The 20,929-nt window shown below is 37.3% G+C and overlaps 1 protein-coding gene across 3 annotated transcripts in view; it reads right to left on the reverse strand.

Moving 5' to 3' along the window:
- The window catches only part of STAU2 (staufen double-stranded RNA binding protein 2), a 167,003-nt gene that overhangs the window by 74,675 nt on the left and 71,399 nt on the right, over nucleotides 1-20,929 (reverse strand). For all 3 annotated transcript variants that reach the window (XM_084281274.1, XM_084281272.1, XM_084281273.1), the window contains 2 exons: nucleotides 19,943-20,003; nucleotides 5,667-5,974 (listed from right to left, as the gene is read on the reverse strand). In XM_084281274.1, the coding sequence (XP_084137400.1) occupies nucleotides 5,667-5,974; nucleotides 19,943-20,003 (369 nt within the window). The remainder of the gene's footprint in view (nucleotides 1-5,666; nucleotides 5,975-19,942; nucleotides 20,004-20,929) is intronic.

Here is a 20,929-nt window from a genome sequence, read left to right on the forward strand (position 1 = left end):
CTCCATGACAGCATTATTACTGATCTCTTTTTTTCTACAGGCCTCCTCAGCAGGACGACTCTGCTGAGAATGAGTTGCAATACTCAGCATTTCTCAGACTGCTTTCACCCAATTCCTAGCCACCAGAACAACAAAAATATCTAACCACTCCTACTATAGCTATTTGAATCTGGAGTCAACAGGGAATGCTTGGGGTTTTTAGCTGCTTGGTTTTTATCTATAAACCTTGCAACCCATACCAATGAATTCATGCAATATGCAGAGCTAATTCAGAGATCTTGTTCTGCTTGCTGTGAGAAAGAGACAAAATCGGACTGAAAAAAAAGTGTTGTTTTTACTGAGGTTAAAAAAAAGGCTTGAAAGGTAAGAAAGAAGGAGAAAAATAGCTATTGTCAATTCTTCCAGGGAGCTCTAGCAAATTCAGTACACGTATTTCACTAAGCCATGTAACTAAGAAAAACTAATGAAAGGAAACCCGCTTCTATCCAGTGAAGAACAATGAATTTTAATTAAACTAAGTGAGCAACATTTCTTAATTGTGACCAGCTTTGGAAAAGAACTTTTGAATTGAATTTGTTATTTCATCCATCACCAATGGGTTGTCATACTTGGGAACAAAATGTTAACAAAGGAAGCTAAAGGGTACTGCATCAAGTTTCAAGAACATATAAACGAAAGTTGTGATAACAATTTATATCCCGATTATTTTCTTCAGGCTTAATGCTGAATCCCTTGCTCATTCCTTTTGTATTAAGAATTTCCAGTGAACTCAGATTTGATTGTCATGGTGGTCTCTCAGAGATCTCTTTAAGAAATGGCTTCAGATATAAACTCTTTATTATTAAAAAGACCAGGAACTCTTTAACTATCATTAACACTGTTAGGAAGATTCAAAAACCTTCACATACTCAGGAGGGATTGATGAGAAGGTCACTGTTCTTTATTTTGGAAGCCAAAAGCCCATTTTGTGCTACAGTCTTTAGCAGCTGCAGTTAAATCCACGAAGAAAGCCCACAAAGTGGTCACAGCATGACCTGAACTAAAATTGATGACTACTTCAGATACTACACTGTCTGAAACAAGCAGACTTGCCCTTTTTTGCTCTTCCTGTAAGAACAGACACCAAGGAAAGCAACATTATGAATCACACCAGAAGGTCAATCCAAAGCACATGAGAAAGTCCTGGGTATATCTGCATCAGCCAGCACAGTACAGGGCAGAAATTGCACAGGCATTACTAACCTCAGGCAATGAGTACAAGGTGTGAACCACAGTTCAGTGGTGTGGGACAGGAGCCCAGACTGGCCAAACATTATGAAGGCTGGCCAGGCTTACAACTTAACTTAGAAGTTAGCATCCATAGTGCCTCTGTCAGTTTTTAAAAAGGTATTTAAGTGCTTTTTAAAATTTGACCTATGGTCCTGCTCCAATAAATTTGCAATTACATACAGCTCAGTCCAAAACTATAGCTTTTAACCTGAAATTCAGTGAGGTCTAAATTTCCCTGAAATTCAGTATCTCAGTAGTGATATCCAAACATTCCTAGGCTGATTTCCAAATCCAACCTTCAACACAGTGAAATGAGTATTTGGTTTGTTTAAAGCTACTGCAGGGTAAGGTTTGAGCTTCAGTGTGTGTGGGACCCAAACATGACATAAATGGTACAGAATAAGGGGTGGATATTGTCCTATTTTCATCTAGGATGGAGTTAATTTTCCTCCTAGTAGCTGCTATGGTGCTGTGTTTTGGATTTAGGATGGGAATCATGTTGATAACACACTGATGTTTTAATTGTTTCAGAGCAGTGCTTACACTAAGCCAGGGGCTTTCCAGCTCCTTGTGCTGCCCTGCCAGGGAGGAGCCTGGGGGTGCACCAGGAGCTGGGAGGGGACACAGCCAGGACAGGTGAATCAGTGACCAAAAGGACGTCCCACACCGTGTGGCATCATGCTGAGCAATTAATATGGGGTGGCTGGCTGGGGAGGAAGGGATGAACACTGCTCAAGGATGGGATGGGAATTGGTTAGGGGGTGGTGAGCATCATTTTAGGTATTGTGCATAATTTGCTTTGTATATATTATTATTATTTTTACTACTGCTATTATTATTTCTCTTCCTTTTCTGTCCTATTAAACTGTGTTTATCTCAAGCCCATGAGCTTGTACTTTTTTTCCCCCCATTTCTCTCTCCCATCCTGCTTTTGGGGAGAGAGCGAATGGCTGTGTGGTGCTGAGCTGCCTGCTGGGTTAAACCACAACCAAACCCAATACATGTGTGGAAATTTGGTTGAGGCCCAGCTCTGCCTACAATTCAAAACCATAAGCTGAAATGCATGGGACACAGATAAACCTCACTCTAGGGTATCCAGCAGGACTTCTCCTGTACATGTACTCCCTCAGAAATGTATGCCTGCACTACCTGGGGAAATGAGAAAATGAAAAGTGTTTAGAAAGGCCCAACAGTACAACTTTCAAACCAATCAATAGATAAAATGGAACAGTTAACCAGTAAACAGACATGGGAAGAAAAATAAATAGATCAAATTTGTAACCACTGTAATCAAAAAGAAGTGGAAATGACACCCTGTGTGAGGCCTTACTACCTGGCCGCTACAGACGAGTCAAGATACCAAAGACCTGCCAATGCAGCAAGCCAAGTAGTGTGGCTTCAGCCAAGCACAGAGACATCACAGCCTTTTTAATTCTACTACCTGCTCTTCATGGAAGCTCCCAGGGGGATTTCCTACTGGACACGAACTACCTGCAACTCTTATTTTGCATCAGTCACAACCGGAGGCTCTAATTATTCATGTGTAAACAGTTTCTCTAAATGTTTCATCCTAAACAAACTCTCTGAATAACTCACTGCACTGATGTAGTCACCAAAAATAACTGTAACTAATCTAGTTAAAAAACTATAACTAAAATACCACACAGTCGCTTAAAAATAACAATTTTACCAAAGCTGAATTTTCCTTTAAACAATCTCCTGGCAAAGCCTGCAGAACAATTAACTGGTAGATTGTATGCATAAATATGAAGCAAGCACTAAAAATGCTCTATTCAGACTTTGTACAGACTTGCTTGTGAAGTATTTTTGTTTAATTACCGCTGGTAACTTGAAGCCTGGGCCTTGAAAGAATCCGAGCTAAACACCTGTGTTTCAGTGACACTGAGCTGCTGCTTATCAATTACAAATATCTTTAGAATAATAAACCATAAACCATAAAAATGTAATTTTTTAGTACTTTTCCATACATTGGTCCAAATAACTTAATATAAAGGGCTTACAATAGAACATGACTGAGATCATATACAAACAGTTTAGGAGAATTTAAATTAAATAATCACATTTTAAAGACATGTCCCCTGCAGCTAAAGAAGTTCCAAGAAACATTCAAATAAGCAAATAACATTTTTTTTTACATTTACAAATGAAACATCATATGAGTATTTATTGATTTTTTAAAAATTCAAAAATACATTGTAACAGAACAGAATGTATACGTTCTTCAATGAAAGACAAAACTATGGTTATCATCTGGACCAGAATACAAATACATGCTAACAATTTAAAAATCATTTTGGGTCATTCAGGAAACAAGAAACAAGCTATCTGTTTGTAAATGCAGTAGTTTTCTACTCAGTAAATATGCCTGAGAAAGTTAACCTGTAAAGAAATAGGCTTTTAAACTCTTGAACACAAAGAGCTTTCTAGGCTGAAATGGTGAAGAGACCTGTGATATGCACCTGCCAGGCCACTAAGCCATTTCCCACAGAGATTCTGTTCACTGCTCCACCTCAGCTCAGGGATCCAGCAGCGGCAGAGTTTCACATCAATACCACTCATTTGAGCAAGGTGTTAAAAAGCATGTTAATATGATGTAAAACTACCAGTTACAGACACAGAGACATATATATGTCATTAATAGAGATTCTCTACCAAACTTCTCATTTTGAATCAGGGCCAAATAAAAAGTAGTAGTCTAGTTTATGGAGGAAACGGATTATATTTTTGGCTCAAGGTAAGACCCTTTAAAACAATTTCTACATAGGCAACTAGAATTAAAGCATGGAAAAAAAAAAAAAAAACAACAAAAAAAAACAGGACAAACAACTAACATTTTACAGTAACCACATACTGTAGGCAAGAAGGAATCAAAACAATAACATTAATTGTGCATTGGTTCTATGAAAATAAAGTGTTACTAGTAGACAAGCAATCTGACAAGATGTGAAAGCAAGCAGTGAAAACATCAGGGATTGAATTTCTTTTCATCAGAATTCATCTGCAGGCAGGTAACAAGTGGAACTCGGAAAAAAAAGAATTCCTGTTAGCAGCTTAACTCTACATACTGTGAGGCTTAGACTTTTATTGTTTCTTGTATTAAGAGTAATTCAAACTAGTGAATCAAAAATGACATTTAAAAAATGAAGACCAAAAGAAATCTGAATGTACATTTCAGACAGAAACAATGTTAAGTCAAATCCACAACTGGTGACATCTGACATCCGCAAATGCAATTTAACTATGGTGCTTATGCCAATAGTACATCTGACACTGTTTCTTGAATTCTAGCCACCTCTTTTTAATCACTTTCAACAACTGCATACTTTGTAAATTACATGGGCTTTGATGAAAAAAAATTATCAGGCATTCAAAAAATTCTAACAGAAACCTCCCATTTCCATAATTTGGTTACATGATCAAATTACACATGCTAGAACATAGGAAGCCAACTTTTCAAATGAAATAGTCATAACTCTGAAAAAGAAAACAAACAAACAAAAACAAGCAAACAAACAAAAAAGCCCCTAAGACAGGGAAAAGAATGTTTCTACATAGCTGGTCCTATCCTCTGATGGTGCAACACAGTAAAATGAGCTACTACATATATGCATGTAATTTTACATGTAATGGTGATCAGGAAGAGGTTTTTCCCCATCTTCCACACTGCAGAAATGACTAGATGCACTACAGAGGTTTTCACCGTCCTATGAAATGTCTGGTATTTGCCATTGCTGGATGCAGGTCATCAGTGCTGCAGGACTAATATGCTGACCCAGCATAGTATATCTTACATTCTCTAGTATTGACTCTGATGTCAAAACATTCTGCATTGCTCTGCCACCAAATCTGCTCTTAGGTCGCACCTTCTGATCGAAACTCTGTTCTACAGGTTACAACTAACAGGTGCAGGATGGAAAGCAGAGGAATGGTTGTAACAACCCAACCCAGCAGACAAACGCAAAGTTAAGGTGGTGCGTCAGTATCTTCTGGATCAGAGTCTAAAGGAGAAACCAATTTCAGAGCAGCATGTAAAGCTTCTAATGCCAAGAGGTGAAGACTCTCAAAGAAGTGCAAGTAAAAGCATAATTTAAGCCTGTAACTCTTTATGGAGATCAAACAACAGAGAGAAAGATGGCCTGTAGTACAACAGAGCGAAAGATGGCCTGTAGTAAATTGAATGGAAGAAAGGAACAAAAAAGAGGAGGGACATGTATATTGGTGTAGGGTTGTATCTCCTGGACCCAGCAACTGCCTTGGACACCAGCTAATTTTACAAGATAAGTTACATGCATGCCCACATTCAAGAGGGCAAGAGTGAAACCTTGATGGCAATGCTATGACTCTGGCTGAAGAGCTTCATTTTCCCCCTCCCATACCTGAAAGCCTTGAATCCTTGCCAAATACTCCAGCTGTTTTGAAGGCTGCACTGCAGGACAGGGGGAAGCAGGAGATATTCCTTTTAGACCTATGGCTTCGGCAGTTGGGGATGTTCCATTCATGAGAAGTTCCCTGGCAATCGTAGCTGTGCTATTTGTTGTAGGAGATATGCTGAAGAAAGAGCTAGAAGTCTGGCTCATTTCTTTGGACGACAAATAGCTTACAGTGGTACCAGGGGCTGATTTGTTGCGGCTTGCTTCCATCTCTTGGTAAACATCAGGAGAGAGATGGAGTATTCCCTTTGGTGCTGAAAGTAAAAGCAAAGATCATCCTCATTACCCTAGAATAGGCTTGGCACATAGACAATTTTCATTAACATACTTTTCACCAGAAAATAAAGTAAGCACTTAAAAGCAGTATCTTTTTTTTTTTTCCGTAGTAACTGTAAATGCAATGAAATAATTATTTACAAACAAAGCAGATCTCAAGTGCTCTCTTCCTCTCCCACCAGCCTTTTTAAGTAGTTAAAAACTCCTGGACTTGCAAACTGTGGCAAGCACAGAATAGAAAAGATGAACAAGTAACGTTTTGAGATCTACAAACCATAAGGAACAGCTGCTGCTGCAGAATAGCAGCACAACCATTATTTCACTACAATCTTCTGCCTCCTATCTGATACAACAACTTAGGCTGTTTGACAAATAATTTAAGCTAGCCTATGTCAGCACTACCACCATCAGAAGTACTTCTTTCCTCTCCCACCTACAGCTGTTGTTTGTACTCTCCAGCTGCTCTATCAGATGTGCCAGCATGAGCACCTGTAGAACCACGCAGGGATGCTCATGAGAACGAGCGATTTGGAGGCAAAGGAAGGGCAGGATGGCTTCTTGCAGTAGCTGTAGTGCCTCAAGTGCTGGCTTAAAGCATTTGCTGAATTACAACAGCAGCCTGTGTTTAAGTAATCTTAAATTGCCCTGCAGCCACATGTTACTGAGCTAATGACTCTTACGTGACTGCCTGCTCTTCAATGAAGAGGAATCTTCTTCTATTTTTGTTAATTTTAGCTGCACAAACAGTATCCTATAGACTGCAAACAGTTACTTTTCTTGGACAAAATTCATGCCAAGCAAAGAAAGTGTGTACGTGTCGTGATTAATATCAACTGGAATTAAGATAAAAAAAAAGATTGAATATATTCATGTGAATTGCAGGAAACATTCAAATACTTCCAGTGACATAAATTAGGAGTAATTTCTCTACATTTCAAAAATGTTAATATATTTTTAGAGAATGTCTTGTCCCTAAGCCTCCTTAAAAACAGGAGTGAGTACATACTTAAGCAGCTTTGCTGGCATTCTTACGTATAAAAATGTGCAGAATTAAGGATGAAGTTTGGTAGTTTCATAAATAATACAGCATTTGTTGGAAACATGAGTACCCAGTTTGTTAATATAAGAGGAAAACCTCTCATTGTTATTAAGCTCAAAAACAAACTTGAAATGTTTAATTTCATAGTAATAGCACTCTTTGATCTTCTTGTATATACCTGAAAAAAATATCTGTGAGCTCAAGCCATATGGCATTTTATTTTAAGAATGATAAACCTATTTGTTAACTGATTTAGCTATCCCAAGAGAAATCAAGGGATCCAGTGCTTAATTAATTTGCAGTATATACTAAAATCACCTCAGAATGCAGAATAAATTCAAAGAGAATTGATTTTCAGTTTACTACAAAGGACTCCTCTAATCTTAATAGTGCAACTGGCATTCTTGAAAAAAAATAATGAAGACTCAAAAGATATTACTAGTGATTAATAACCTCATTTTCAACTACATGGTGAAAATCGAATTTCCTCACTGCTGACTCAGCAAACTACTCACAGGTGAATCTTTTAATCAATTTACTCACACATTTGGCTTTAAATTAACAGTATTTTCAGATAGTTGGAACATCAGCTCACACCCTTCACAAAGTTCGATAAAGCTTCATGAAGGTTACAGGGTTAGGCATGACTTGTTTGGAGAGTGGTTATTAATTGTCTGTTAAGACAATGCAAATTAGAGGATAAAGCTCTACTTTATGAATACCTCTGCTTCAGAGAGAAATGTTCCTGCAGTTGCACCTAGCATTGCTCTGCCACCTGTACAGAGGCAGAGCTGGACATTCCCATTACCACCTGCTTGCTGTCTCTACTGCCTTTGTGGAGCTGTGGAGTCTGGCTGGGCTCTGAGCAGTAATGCCAAAACCATTTTATTCCCTTGTACAACTACTCCAATTCACAACAGTGCTATTGGGAACAATGGAGGATGGGGTCCCTAAAGTGCCTTTCCACCTACAGACAATGCAGGATATAACCTTGTAGATAACAGCAACTGCATAAACACACAGCATTATTCTATAGAACACAATCACCATGTAATAGAGTGATAATATACCCTTCTTCTGAGGCTACAATCTCCTAGGGCTATCACTGCTCACACTTTTAAATAGTCTTATACAAAAGACAAGATGAATGAAAATTAAAATAGATACTACGGATGTTGATGTTAGGTTACAAAAGCAAACAGCAACAATGACACTGAGTGGCAGGTGTTTGGCACATCTTAAGACCTGTCTCACTGTAAATCTGATTTCTGACAAATATTTGAGAATCAGAAATCAAAATTGAACAGAACATGAAACAACATACTTGTTTAAAATAAATATTACTTCCCCCCCCCAAAAAAAAAAAACAAACACACACACAAAAAAAACAAGTTTAGAAAAAGATCATGCAACATTAACTTAAAAAAAAAGTTTCAAGAAGTTTAAAATGATTTCCAGTACTGCAGATGTCTGTTCCATTGATGTAATATTACTTAAAACAAACATTTTACATGCTTTCTCAGCCATTTCACTGTTTTTACATGATCCACCCAAATATCTAACTGCTGTCTGGAACAATGGTTTGGAATACTTCCAGATTACTAAGCTTTCTAAATGTTAAAATAACTAATATGCAGCATATGATGAATAAAAAGATAGTGAGCACAGTATAGCAAATGCTCCTAAAGTACTGACTTTACTGTAATGCTGATGTTAAATTAATAATAGTACTTCTACACTTATGCAACACCTTTCAGCTAAAGACTTCAAAGTGCTTTATAAGCAATAATTAATTTAAATCATACATTGGCTCTGAGAGCAGATATTATATTACCATCATTGATTATATCTGGAAACAAAGTAATGTAATATTGCAGACATTACATTAATATAGTTGCAAGCTATTAAGATTTTATGTTCAGGGCCTATGTTTCATGGAGCTTCTTAGAAACTTGCTTTAAAAAGCCAATAAAACTTGCTCTCTTTTAAAACTTCTACCAGGCATGTGTTTACTGTAATTCATTATCTACTTGTAATGTATTATTGAGGATTTTTTTTTTTTAATATTATGCCTTTGTTGTCTGCTTACTTCAACTCTGTTGAATTCTGTAAGGATGTATATGTAACAGCTTAGTTACTGTGGTAATGATGTTATCAAAAGACAAGAAGTATGACATCAACAGAGAAATTAATGTTAGACCAAAAGAACTCTTCAGAAATTATGATAATTACTCTTCAAACAAGCACTTTAATAAAAACAAACAAACAAACAAAAAACAACAAAACATAGGACAAAGAAATACTGCAATGCAAGAAAGCGTTAGAGCATAGGAGAGAAACATAGAGGAACTATACTACTATTTAGACCAACAACATTGCACCTTCTGCTGGACATAACTTAGAGGTACATTTATGAAACATGTTAAAATAATTTTCATTTATATTATTTAAACCTGTGGGCAAATGTGTTAAAAAAATATGCAGGCTAGTTATGCAATGTAATTGTTAACATTTGAAAAACATGTCTTACTCATCCTTGGCAGTAATTATTAGCAGTGTCTTATCTCCTATAGTCTCTGAAAAACCCAAACCAAAGACCTGTCTCACTAAAGAATAAGTTTTTTCTTCCATCATCTACTTTTGCTGCCACAACTGCAAAACAGTTTATACTCCAAGGCAAACATAAGATGCAAAATGGCTTATCCTTTATGAGTTTTTCCCTTAGACTGTATATCTGTGCTCTGATTCCACTTCTTTTTCTAGTAGGAGCAGAAGAGGCAGCCTTCACAAGATCTGTTGGAGTCATGTTATTTTTACCCCTAATCCCTTCTCCATAGGGTCTCTCAGCCAGAGAGGACAGGAGGACCTTTCTACAAAAGGATCCCCCACCATTTGGACCTTCAGTCCAGAGTTCATGGAAAACAAAGCTAACTCACCAGAGGACTTGGTGCATGGGGAATGGAGTGGGAAGGGAGAACTGCTGACAATATCACTGCAAGAGCCTGAATGTAGTAAGACTCTGCAAAAATGGAATTTGCTGGACACGTGGACAGTGTTGAGTTACCCCATAGGAGTGGACAAATTAAGAAAAGTTCTCTGATGACAGTGTTGCCTGCAGACTCATAAGCTACACCACCACACCGGCGTCCAATTTTCAATTTTCTATTTCTGTCAGGAAGACTATAAAACATTAAAAGCTAAGATTTTGATTTTGCCATTCAACTCCAAAAGATGACCTACAAAATCAGGTTTCTTTTATTTAATACACAGCTAATTTTCTCTTTTCTACTTGATCAGCACTGTAGGGATACTCTTTGTCTGCCTTTGCTCAATGACTTATTTCAAGGTCACTCAGTGGCTTTTCATGTTTCAAGGACACTTAGTGTACTTGGTCAAAAACGCAGCTTTATTCTTTCTTAGAGAACCACAGCTTTCTCCCTGGGCTCATATCTGTCCTACAGAAAAGCTATACTTGATGGTGTGTCAGAAGCCTGGTCAGCTGCTGTATGGTTTCCCCTGACAGTCCTGTAAAGCACATGCTCTTCCTTACACTACAACCAATAGTATGGGGCACAAGCATGAAGGAGTACTTCCATGTCTTGTGTAATGATGCCAAGTGAGTGACGATATAAATCAGTATATAAAGTACTCATAAATTAAGTTTAAAACCCTTATATTTGAAATAACCCAACACTTTGTGAAAAAAAGATTGTTCATGGAGATCATCAGTATTTTTTTGGAACTGAATAAAAAACTCAATCAATAACCACCAAACAGCTTTCCTTTAGATTATGCTACCTTTATTCACATTGAGTAGTCTTCCCATATTGCGCTGCTGAAAATAAACGGCAAAAATTTATAGTAAAGTATTAAGCAAGAAAAGTTAGACCCAAATTTAACCCTGACTTCACTATTATTTAAGTTAAAGTGGACAAAATCTGAAGAGGCATGGAGGACTTCCACATGCAACAATTCCTCCAAAGAACTGGCAGGTTCTCAACTTATCTTAGAATTTGGTCCATTACAAATACACTGAGAGCAAAAAAGATAATTTTCAAAAACAACTAGTTCAATAACAAGACTGAAAAATATAAATATTATCATAAAAAGTAATTACCTTCTATATACTCCACTCATTATAAAAGCCTATTTATATACTAGAATATTTTCAATTTTTATTACCTCAGCAGGAACTCAGAAAACATCAATCAAACAATTGAGTAGGCAAACAGTATGGCCATTATGTTCTCAGTAATAGTCTACACACAATCTTGGCTGGAAAAACCAAGATGCAATCATTATCTACTTACCACAGCTATCTGTGGTATTTCTAAGTCACCAGCTACTGCAATATTCAGACATGAAAAAATGTTTTGTCATTACACAATGCCTTTCAATCAAACAATCTTGTCTATGTGACCTTAAACAAACCAACGTTATGTAAAGTCACTCATTAAAATATTACATTGTTTAACCTTAAAATAACCATGGCACTGAAGTAAATACTATTTAGTTCTTCAAGAAGTCAGGTCTTGGTATCCTTAATTTTGATGGAGAGTTTTCTGTATAGCCAAAAATGAAATTGTAGTATCACATGAGACTTAAATATGTTTTATGTAAAAGCTAGTGTTAACTCATGTGAGGAAAGTCCTTTGAAATCTTCCACAGCTTTACTTCTACTTGGGAACATAAAATTGTGGTAAACATAAGACTTATGGCTTGTAGTGGGGAATTTTTACAGGAAATTCTATTACATATTCTAATAGACACAGGCAAAACATCTACAACATTATTTTTACATAAAAAAATCTTAATCATAAGGTTCCAACAATGTATCAGTGTATCAGGCAAGCTTCAATTAAGATGAATCAGGTTCTGAAAAGAACTGATATAAATGCAGAATAAAGGACAGTATTCTTTCAGTAAAGAGGATCAGCAATTTTGGAGCAGAAGCAAATCAAACTAGTGAACTGACACATCAAGGTGCTTGTAAAAACAGCAAGAAAATGATCTTTGAGGGCATAAAGCAATTAGGAGAGTGCCTAAGTGCAAGCAGAGAGTGACCTGTGCAGGCAAGACTATTCATTAACAGATTAAGAAGGGAATGAGAATTGTGATGATGAAAACGAAGGCATGACCTGCATGTAGAAGAGATGAAAGAATGAGAAAGTCTAAGAGACAAGGATAGAGAGGTTGCTGAAGCTAAGAAGGTCAAGGGGGACATCAACAAGCACAGCATAGGTATGAATGAAGATGAAATCAGAGGAGGAAAAAGCGGTGGGGGAGTGGAAGTCATAGGGGTAAGATGTTTAATGTAAGGCAAGAGGATGAAGGAGAGAATGGAGAATTACGTCTTGCTTCTGACAGCAGTAAAGCCTCAGTTCAATTGATTCAGTTCTTCAAGGACATCCTAGACTGATGGAGATGTAGCTGGCGGGTTCCAGGTGAGAAAAAGGATGGAGGTGGGAAATAGAGAAAAGACTAAGTGTTTAGAGAAACACAATATTGAGGTTAATTGTGGGATACTGCTCAGTTTGCTTGGCTGAACAGAGAAGCCTAATGCAGGTCATTTTCAGAAGTAGACTCTTAAATTAACAGTTAACATCACAAAAAAGTTCTGTGGTGCTATTTCACATGCAGATTTTTTCAAAGGAATAGACAAGCAACCTTGAACAAATGTAATTCATACAGAAAATTCAGGGAACTAGGAAAAGCAAAAGCTGAATTTCTCTGAAGTGATCTCTACCCACAGAGCCAGTTATCTACTGTCACGGTGGCTGTTCCCTCTTATACATTTATACATTAAGAGCTTAATGGTTAAGCAGTCTCCAAGAAAGCTAAGGCTTGGGTTCTTTCCCAGCCTGAGGGCATTCAAGCCACAACCCTCACAGCCCAAGAGTACTTATGCATTTCTTACTTATGCACAATTCATACTATTCAAGAACCAGGCAACAGGTTGCTTACAACATTTTTTTTCTTTTAACCTACGTCTAAAATATGAAGAACATAGTATGTGTAGACCACCCACGAAACACCAGAACACATAACCGTACCATCACTTACAAATGCCTTAATCAATAGACAGACTGCAATGTCACGATTCCTTTAGCTCATGCTTTCTCTGCGGAATTTTTGTACTTTGACAACATTTGATTCTTGTTTCTCTGTCTGCAAATCATAATGATATTAGACGCATCTCCACAAGAAGACTGCTGTTATCCAGATTGCTCTGTACCTTGTGAGTGGTCTCTTTCTAGTGAAGAAGGAAATTGAATTCAAGTCTCCCAACTTTCTGGGTGTATGTTTAAAACTCTAGGTATGCTACAAATACACATCATAATCTATACTCAGCAAAGATGGCTTCACATCTGAAGATACAAAATTTTCATTCCTTTTATTACCTAACAAAGCATCTCAAGACGAGGGATATGAAAAAATGGAGGAGGATCAATTGCAGTTATTGTCTTGCACACCTGAGTTGTGCCCTAATCCCATTCTACATAAAAACATGCTAATTTGGATCTTTCAAGAAACAGCAGTACTTAGCAGTGAGTGAAAATGCACACAATGCACTGCAAGTCATCTCTGAAATACCCTAGAAGGAAATAAATATTTCAGCAAAATATAACTCAGACAAATTCCAATAAAAAACATCTGAAGTACTATACAAACCTTTACTCCCAAACTTTTGGCTTCAGTTACTGTTTATGGAAATACAGAGGTATTAAATTAGCTACTGGAAGGCTTCACCAAAATCCCTAGTTGAAAAATAAACTTACAGAGGACTATTAAATGAAGTCTTTATAAAATCACCGAGTGTCAGAAATATGTAGTTCACACAAATTTTATTTCCTCTAAAGTAAAGATGTATTCATATGTTAAAGCTGATAAATTGATTATTTATTTTGCATTTATTCCTCCCCCCAAAAAAGGATGAAGATGTTTCAAAATACAAATTTGAATAAAACCATACAATTAGGGCTTACAGAAAGACCATATAAGGACAAATGCTGAAATTCCTCATTACAGATTTAAGAAACTCTTCTGAATATCTACTTGCTTTTTTTCTCATAGCCTGTTTTCTACTGAGAACAATTACATGAGATCAAGTATCTTTGTTCCTTAGGAGATCATCTGTTCCTGCTGCTCATTTACCATCTGAAATCATAGTCATCTGTTGGTGACAATCTAATCATCTTCACAGTAACTAATTGTGATGTCACAAACAAATGATTATGATTTCAGGTGGTGAACAAACAGCAGGAGCAGATGTACTCTGAAGAACAAAGATTGTGAAGTCACGCAGGAATCCCTAGTAATAAAATGTTAGGCAAGAAAAACAAAGAGCCTGTCCTTTTCAGAGAGGTAATGACTTTTATGAATGTAATTTTTTTTATCATTAGTTTTTAAAAATTTACTTTGTGACCCCCAAAACTGCTGGAAATAAAGGGAAACCAGTCTATGAAAAATAGGGTGGGGCAACAGAGACTATGAGAGTCATTTTTTCCTTTTAGAAATATAAAATATAAAAACACTCAAAATACTTATTTCTTTTAATTTAAAAAAATTTTGTTCTTCATTTTTAGACATTTTACTCTCATCTACAGCTTCTCCCAGAACATGTAGTGTATGATATTCATGATTACCCCTATCCAGAGAAATAAAACCAAAAGCTGAATGTTCCCAAGAGAACAGAATTTGCATTAGGACTGTTTATTTGCTTCATATCTTGTTTTTGCTGATACTTGCTTAAGACAAAGCCTGAGAAATAAACGAACATCCTGTTGACAGTAGGTATCTCCTATATGGGCTCCAAACGTCTGGGTTGTGCCCAGAGAATGTTGTCTTTAATGTCACTTCCAGAAGCAACAGGGAAAAAACTCACTCATCACTCTTGTTATTCCACGTGTGAAAAATGTCTAAGATATCCCAAACCAAGAAACAAATAGCTTCTTGTTTCCAGTCATCCTTAAGATTATGAAAGAGGAAAGGTAAAGAAGCAAATCAATGAGAAGAAGCTTTGCCAATGCGTGGGAGGAACAGAAGTGAGGTTTGCTGCAATGGTAGCTGCAAAAGTACATAACAGAGGGCAATGGGAAAAATTAGTTTTCAAGGACATTTAACAGGGAATACTAAAAATGCTTCCAGTGAGTATGTAGGAGGATACAGACTGAAGGGTATTTCTAAGCAAAAACTACGTAATAAGAGCACAATGGAATCTGTTCTGCAGATTACTAAAATATATAATTTTTGTTTCTGTCATACTGAAACTTCACTTTACTATTCCAGTTTTTATTTCACACAGTTTCAGATGAAAATATAGTGCAGAATGAACACAAAGAAAGAGTATCTGCCTGCCAAGGGGAACCAATGAATAATATGTTTTCCTAACAGGACACAATAGTTTTCCTGGAATAAAATTACTGGAAATCTGAATAAGAGATGCCAAATGGTAGATATAACAATCTTAGAGCCTACCTTAGGTTTTCAACACCACTGAAAGCTATGTTTTAGCATTACAACAAATGTAAAATGTATATTTCTCTCATAACCAAGGAAATAGAATTGAGGAAGCTGTTCCATTTGTCTTGCATAAAATGCATTATAATAATGCCGACTCTGCTAGAGTAGATACATACAGTATATACACCTACCAATAATTGTTGTTCTTAAATATAAATTTGCATATTCATACTTGAAAGAATGCAACATTTTTGATCTTAAACAGGGGAGCTTCTTTGGAGCCGCCTCAAAAAAAAGACGTGCTTCACAGGTACAGAAGAGTTCATGCATGCAGGTGATCACTTCTTAAATGCAAAAGAAGATACTTCACACTTACTCAGTTCTAGTTAGTCAACTAGCTCTTAAGTTGGACTCTGAGGCTGAGGGGAAGATCAGTGGGTGTATACAGGGAAATCTCTCACTAATTCTAGTTCTTCTTCAGGGTTTCTAGTGCATTTCCTTTGTGGAAAACTAGCAAATAATATTCTACCAGAAGAAGAGTAGGCAAAGTGCTCACATGTAAATGTATACTTGAAGACAGCTTCCCTACCAAATACTAGCAGGAAATTCCAACATTGACTATGCCTATGGAAAGCAGGTGACAAATGTCAAGTGAATACTATCTCCAAATGTTGCAATCCTTTGTCCTCAGTCATGTCCTGAAAAAAATGCCTCTTCATAGAGCCATTCAATAGGAAGCTATCAACTGAACTTACTGGTTCCCTAAGTAACATACAAAAGTGTTCAATGCATTTTCTACCCAGGAGTATGTGGTTCCTTCCTGTACGCTGCTGTATATTCAGAATGGTGTGATACTCATATATTGAAAGATCTACAGTACAAAAGACACTACAGTGATTTTCTATGTATAAGAATACCTTAGTAGAGTGCCAACTGATGCAGCAGATTCATAAATCTATCATCAAGGCCATTTTAATTTACAAATATTAAGAGTGTCTTCTATTAGAAACTAAAAAAAGAAGGCCTATTATAGCAAGTTCTTCAGCCAGGGGTGATACCACAATAACATTTAGAAAGAAAAATGCATTTCTATGTCTTCCACAAATCCTAGAGGAGACTATAAAGCGAAGAAAGATCAGTCTGTCCTCTATGTAACTTTAACATATTCAAATCTCCTCAAATGCTATTGTTATAGCTAAGCTGTAGGTTTTAAAGAAAATACTCTAGAATCAGAAAGGCTCTTGAGTTTTAAAAAAATCAGTTAAAAAAAAAATTATATGCCTGTTTATAGCATTCAGGGTTCAAATATTTCCTATTTTGCAAAAGGATAGCCCAGGCCCTCTGAAAGCAAAAATGATACACTTTAATCAGTTGATTATCATTCATGATAGACTGGGAAAAAAAAAATAAGGATTCAAGGGATTAAGCATTGTGCTCTCTGAACAGCACTGTCAGAAACGCTCTGTGGCTACTATCATGTTAGCCATGTATCATTTGATTTCCAATTTACTTGGATATCACTAGAATGGAAACAAGAGCTTCTAGAAATGTCTTCCACGAAGCAAAACAGACTGTAAATTTGTTCCTGTACTATGGAACATGGTGGCTGCAAAAAGTTCTGTGAACAGGTCCATCTGTGAAAAAAGAGTCCCTTGATTACCACAGGTTTAAAATACAAATAATTGATACAATTTTCTGTTGAATGAGTGTGCTTTTGCTCTCCTGGATTTGGATTTACACATGTGACCACCAAAGTATTTTTGCCAGGTTAAACTAGGGAAAGACATCATTTTTCCTTCTTGGTATAGTAGATGGTCACACTGTCATCAGTACGTATCTTTGCTACAAGACACTGGAAGGATAGCAGAGAAAAGCTTGAGATCTTATTCTGCTGTCCTGAACTGTAACATGTTAACATTTGAAGACGTTAACATTTGCAGATGTTTCACAGACCGTGTCCTTAGGGATTCTGACAATGCAAACAGCAATAATCTAGAAGTACTGATGGGGACTGAAGATAGGGCTGGAAGGAAGCAATTAATAATAAGTCTTAGATCCTGAAAAATCCTTCCTTTAAGTGAAACACAATGGCATATGCTGAATCCAAGATAATTTCAAATACTGGCAACCTTTTGTGTAAGTTGAACCACAAATTACTTCCCAACTCCTCCATAGTTCCAGCCACTGAGAAGACTTCATATATAATGGAACACAACTGAATCCCCTTAAAAACTCGATTTTGGACCAAGTCATTCGGATGCAAATTGGCAAAAAAGACAGCTAACACGTGTCCATCTATAATACAATCCATAGTTGAGGGAGATAAGAATTTGTACTCTTAAGAAGTTCAAAGCTCAAAACTGTTCTAGAGAAGAATATAGGACTCGTGGAAGAGTGAAGAAAGTGCTATTTATATTATCTCTATCACACTACAGTAAGTCCAAAGCCAGGAAAAAAATCTAGCAGAATCGCATAGGCTTGTTGTACTAATAGAATCATAGAACGGCTTGGGTTGGAAGGAACCTCAAAGATCATCTAGTTTCAACCCCTCTGCTTGGGCATGGATGCCAACCACTAGATCAAGCTGCCCAGGGTCTTGTCCAACCTTGTCTTGAACACCTCCAGGGACGGGGCATCCACAGCTTCTCTGGGCAACCTGTTCCAGCACCTCACCACTGTCTGAGTGAAGAATTTCCTCCTAATAACTCATCTAAACCTCCCCTCTTTTAGTTTAAAACCATTCCCCCTTGTCCTGTCACTGTCTGCCCAAGCAAAAAGTTGCTCTTCATTTTTTTATAAGCCCCCTTTAAGTATTGAAAGGCCACAATGAGGTCTCCACCAACAAGTCTTCTTTTCTTCAGGCTGAACATTCCCAGCTCTTTCAGACTTTCTCCATAGGAGAGGTGCTCCAGTCCTCCGATCATCTTTGTGGCCACATCTTTCTTATGCTGGGGGCTCCAGACCTGGATGCAGAACTCCAGGTGGTGCCTCACAACGGCAGAGCAGAGTGGATAAAATCCCCTCCCTCAACCTGTTGGCCAATCCTCTGTTGATGCAGTCCAGGCAAGTTGGCCTTCTAGGCTGCAAGCGGACACTGCTGGCTCATGTCAAGCTTTTCATCCACCAGAACCCCCCAGTCCTTCTCTGCAGGGCTGCTTTCAATGAGTTCTTCTCCCAGTCTGTACACATTGGGATTGCTCCGATCCAGGTGCAGCACTTGTACTTAGACTTGTTGAATGTCACTAGGTTCACATGGGCCCACTTTTCTAGTCTCCTTTGGTGGCTTCTCTTCCTTCTGCTGGATTGACTGCAACACTCAGCTTGTTGTCATTTAAGAACTTGCTGAGGGTGCACTCAATGTCTATGTCATTGATAAAGTTATTAAACACTACTGGTCCCAAGACAGACCCCTGAGGGAAACCACTGCCCTTCACCTGGACATAGAGCCATTGACTACCACTCTCTGGGTGTGGCCTTCAAGCCAATTCCTTATCCACTGAACAGTCCGCCCTTCAAATCAATCTCTCTCCAATCTGGAGATCAGGATGTTGTATGGGACCGTGCCAAAGGCCTTACAGACGTCTGGGTAGATGACGATGGTTGGTCTTCCCTTGTCAACTGATGCAGCCACTCCATCATAGAAGGCCACTAGATTGGTCAGGCATTAACTACTGCAGAGAAACTGAAGTTGTTCTTCACAAACAAGGCCTCACAAGCCTCTGGGTCTAAAGAAAGAGCTCAGAGAAGAGAAGTTACCAGGAGCGGACGGAGATCACAGTCAATGATTCCTAGAGAAATTTTCAACCTATAATTGGTCACCAGACCAGATGGGATGTGTCTCAGGGTGTAGAGTGAACCAACTTAAGTTCTTTTGAGACCACTCTGTCACGTTTGAAAAGTCATGGAGATTAGGGGAAGTCTCCAATGACTGAAGAAAGGCATTATCAGCCACTTTAGAGAGTTATATAGAAGCAGAACTGGAGATGATTATCAAACAAACAGGACATGTTCCAGCTGGATAAAAGTGAAAAACAAGAATAAAAATAAATTTTAAAAATATCAGTGTGAGTATAATTAAGCACTGGAACAGGCTGCCCAGAGAAGCTATGAAATCTCCATCTCTGGAGAACAGGAAAAAGACACAAGCAACCTTGTCTGAACTCAGTACTGGCCCTGCAGTTTAGAAAACTTGTAAAAATCCCTTTAAACCTGAAGGATTTGACGATTTAATAAAACCAGTCTTGATTTTGTTAAAATAGTAAATAATAATAAAAAGAGGGGTAAATAAGAATCTTCTTGTTCCTGCACTCACACAGAGGATGCTCAAGAGTTAATTAATTTAATTGCACATTTATAGAAAACATTTCATTTGCCTTGAATAATCTAAATTCTACAGAAACAAAAATAAGCAGGAATAAATAAAGATTTAGAAAGTGATACTTACTGTTACTTGTTGGCTCAGGAAACCCAACATTCTGGCCGTTCCAACTCTTGTTTTCTCCAAGCTGAAACAGGTAGAAAAAGACAAATAAGTAAACATCAAACAACTCCTTAAACAGAACATTCAAAATTACAAATTTGGTTGAAAGACTCTAAAAAAGGGTGACTTGGGATTACCACATCTGCTTACACATATTTGCTAACATATCTTAATTTTGGTCTAAAATAGGTTATTTGAGGAATGTACCCTTCAAGAATAAACATTAACAACTATTGCCTAACACTAAAATATAAATGTTTCCCCAAAGATTAGGCTCAACACAGCATGTTACCAAATCAGACTTAAAATCAAATATTTTAAGTAGTTCTCAACTGCAAATATACACAGATGACAGAGAAATTACATTCTAAAACAAGAAGATCCTAATATCTGCCTATGAAAGAATGCATAAACACTACAAAGTACTTTGGGTGTAATTTTAAAATATTTACTTGCTGGGAATCCATTTAGTTACTGAAGTAGAAGCAAAATTGACTCTTGCAATTATCCATTATTTTAATATCTAGATATTTTGAGGAAGTTATTTTTTGTTATGTTTAATGCTCAGTATTACGCTGACACAGAAAAGGGAAGCAATTAACATGGAAGATCAGAATAAGGCCATTCCTAAAGTCTACACAGTAAGTAAGGTACCCATGTTCTAGATTTATGTGTAAATGCAGAGAAACAAGTCCACTTTTTCTCATGAACTATGAACTATTGACAGGCATCTCAATTAATGTGATGCAGATGATCCTTTTCAGATTTCCTTGGGATTTATCACACAAACAGAAAACCTTGCAGCAACGCAGCCTATATACCATTAAAAAGTCATCATCATTTGCTCCGGAAGAGGGGGCTGATGGGGTTAATTGTTGAGTGGAGGAGATGTGAAGGAGAGAGCCAGCAGTCCGAAATCTGACAGCAGCCTGTCCCTAGGACAGGACCCAT

This window comes from Netta rufina, assembly GCF_964035555.1.
Source record: "Netta rufina genome assembly, chromosome: 2".
Lineage (NCBI taxonomy): Eukaryota > Metazoa > Chordata > Aves > Anseriformes > Anatidae > Netta > Netta rufina.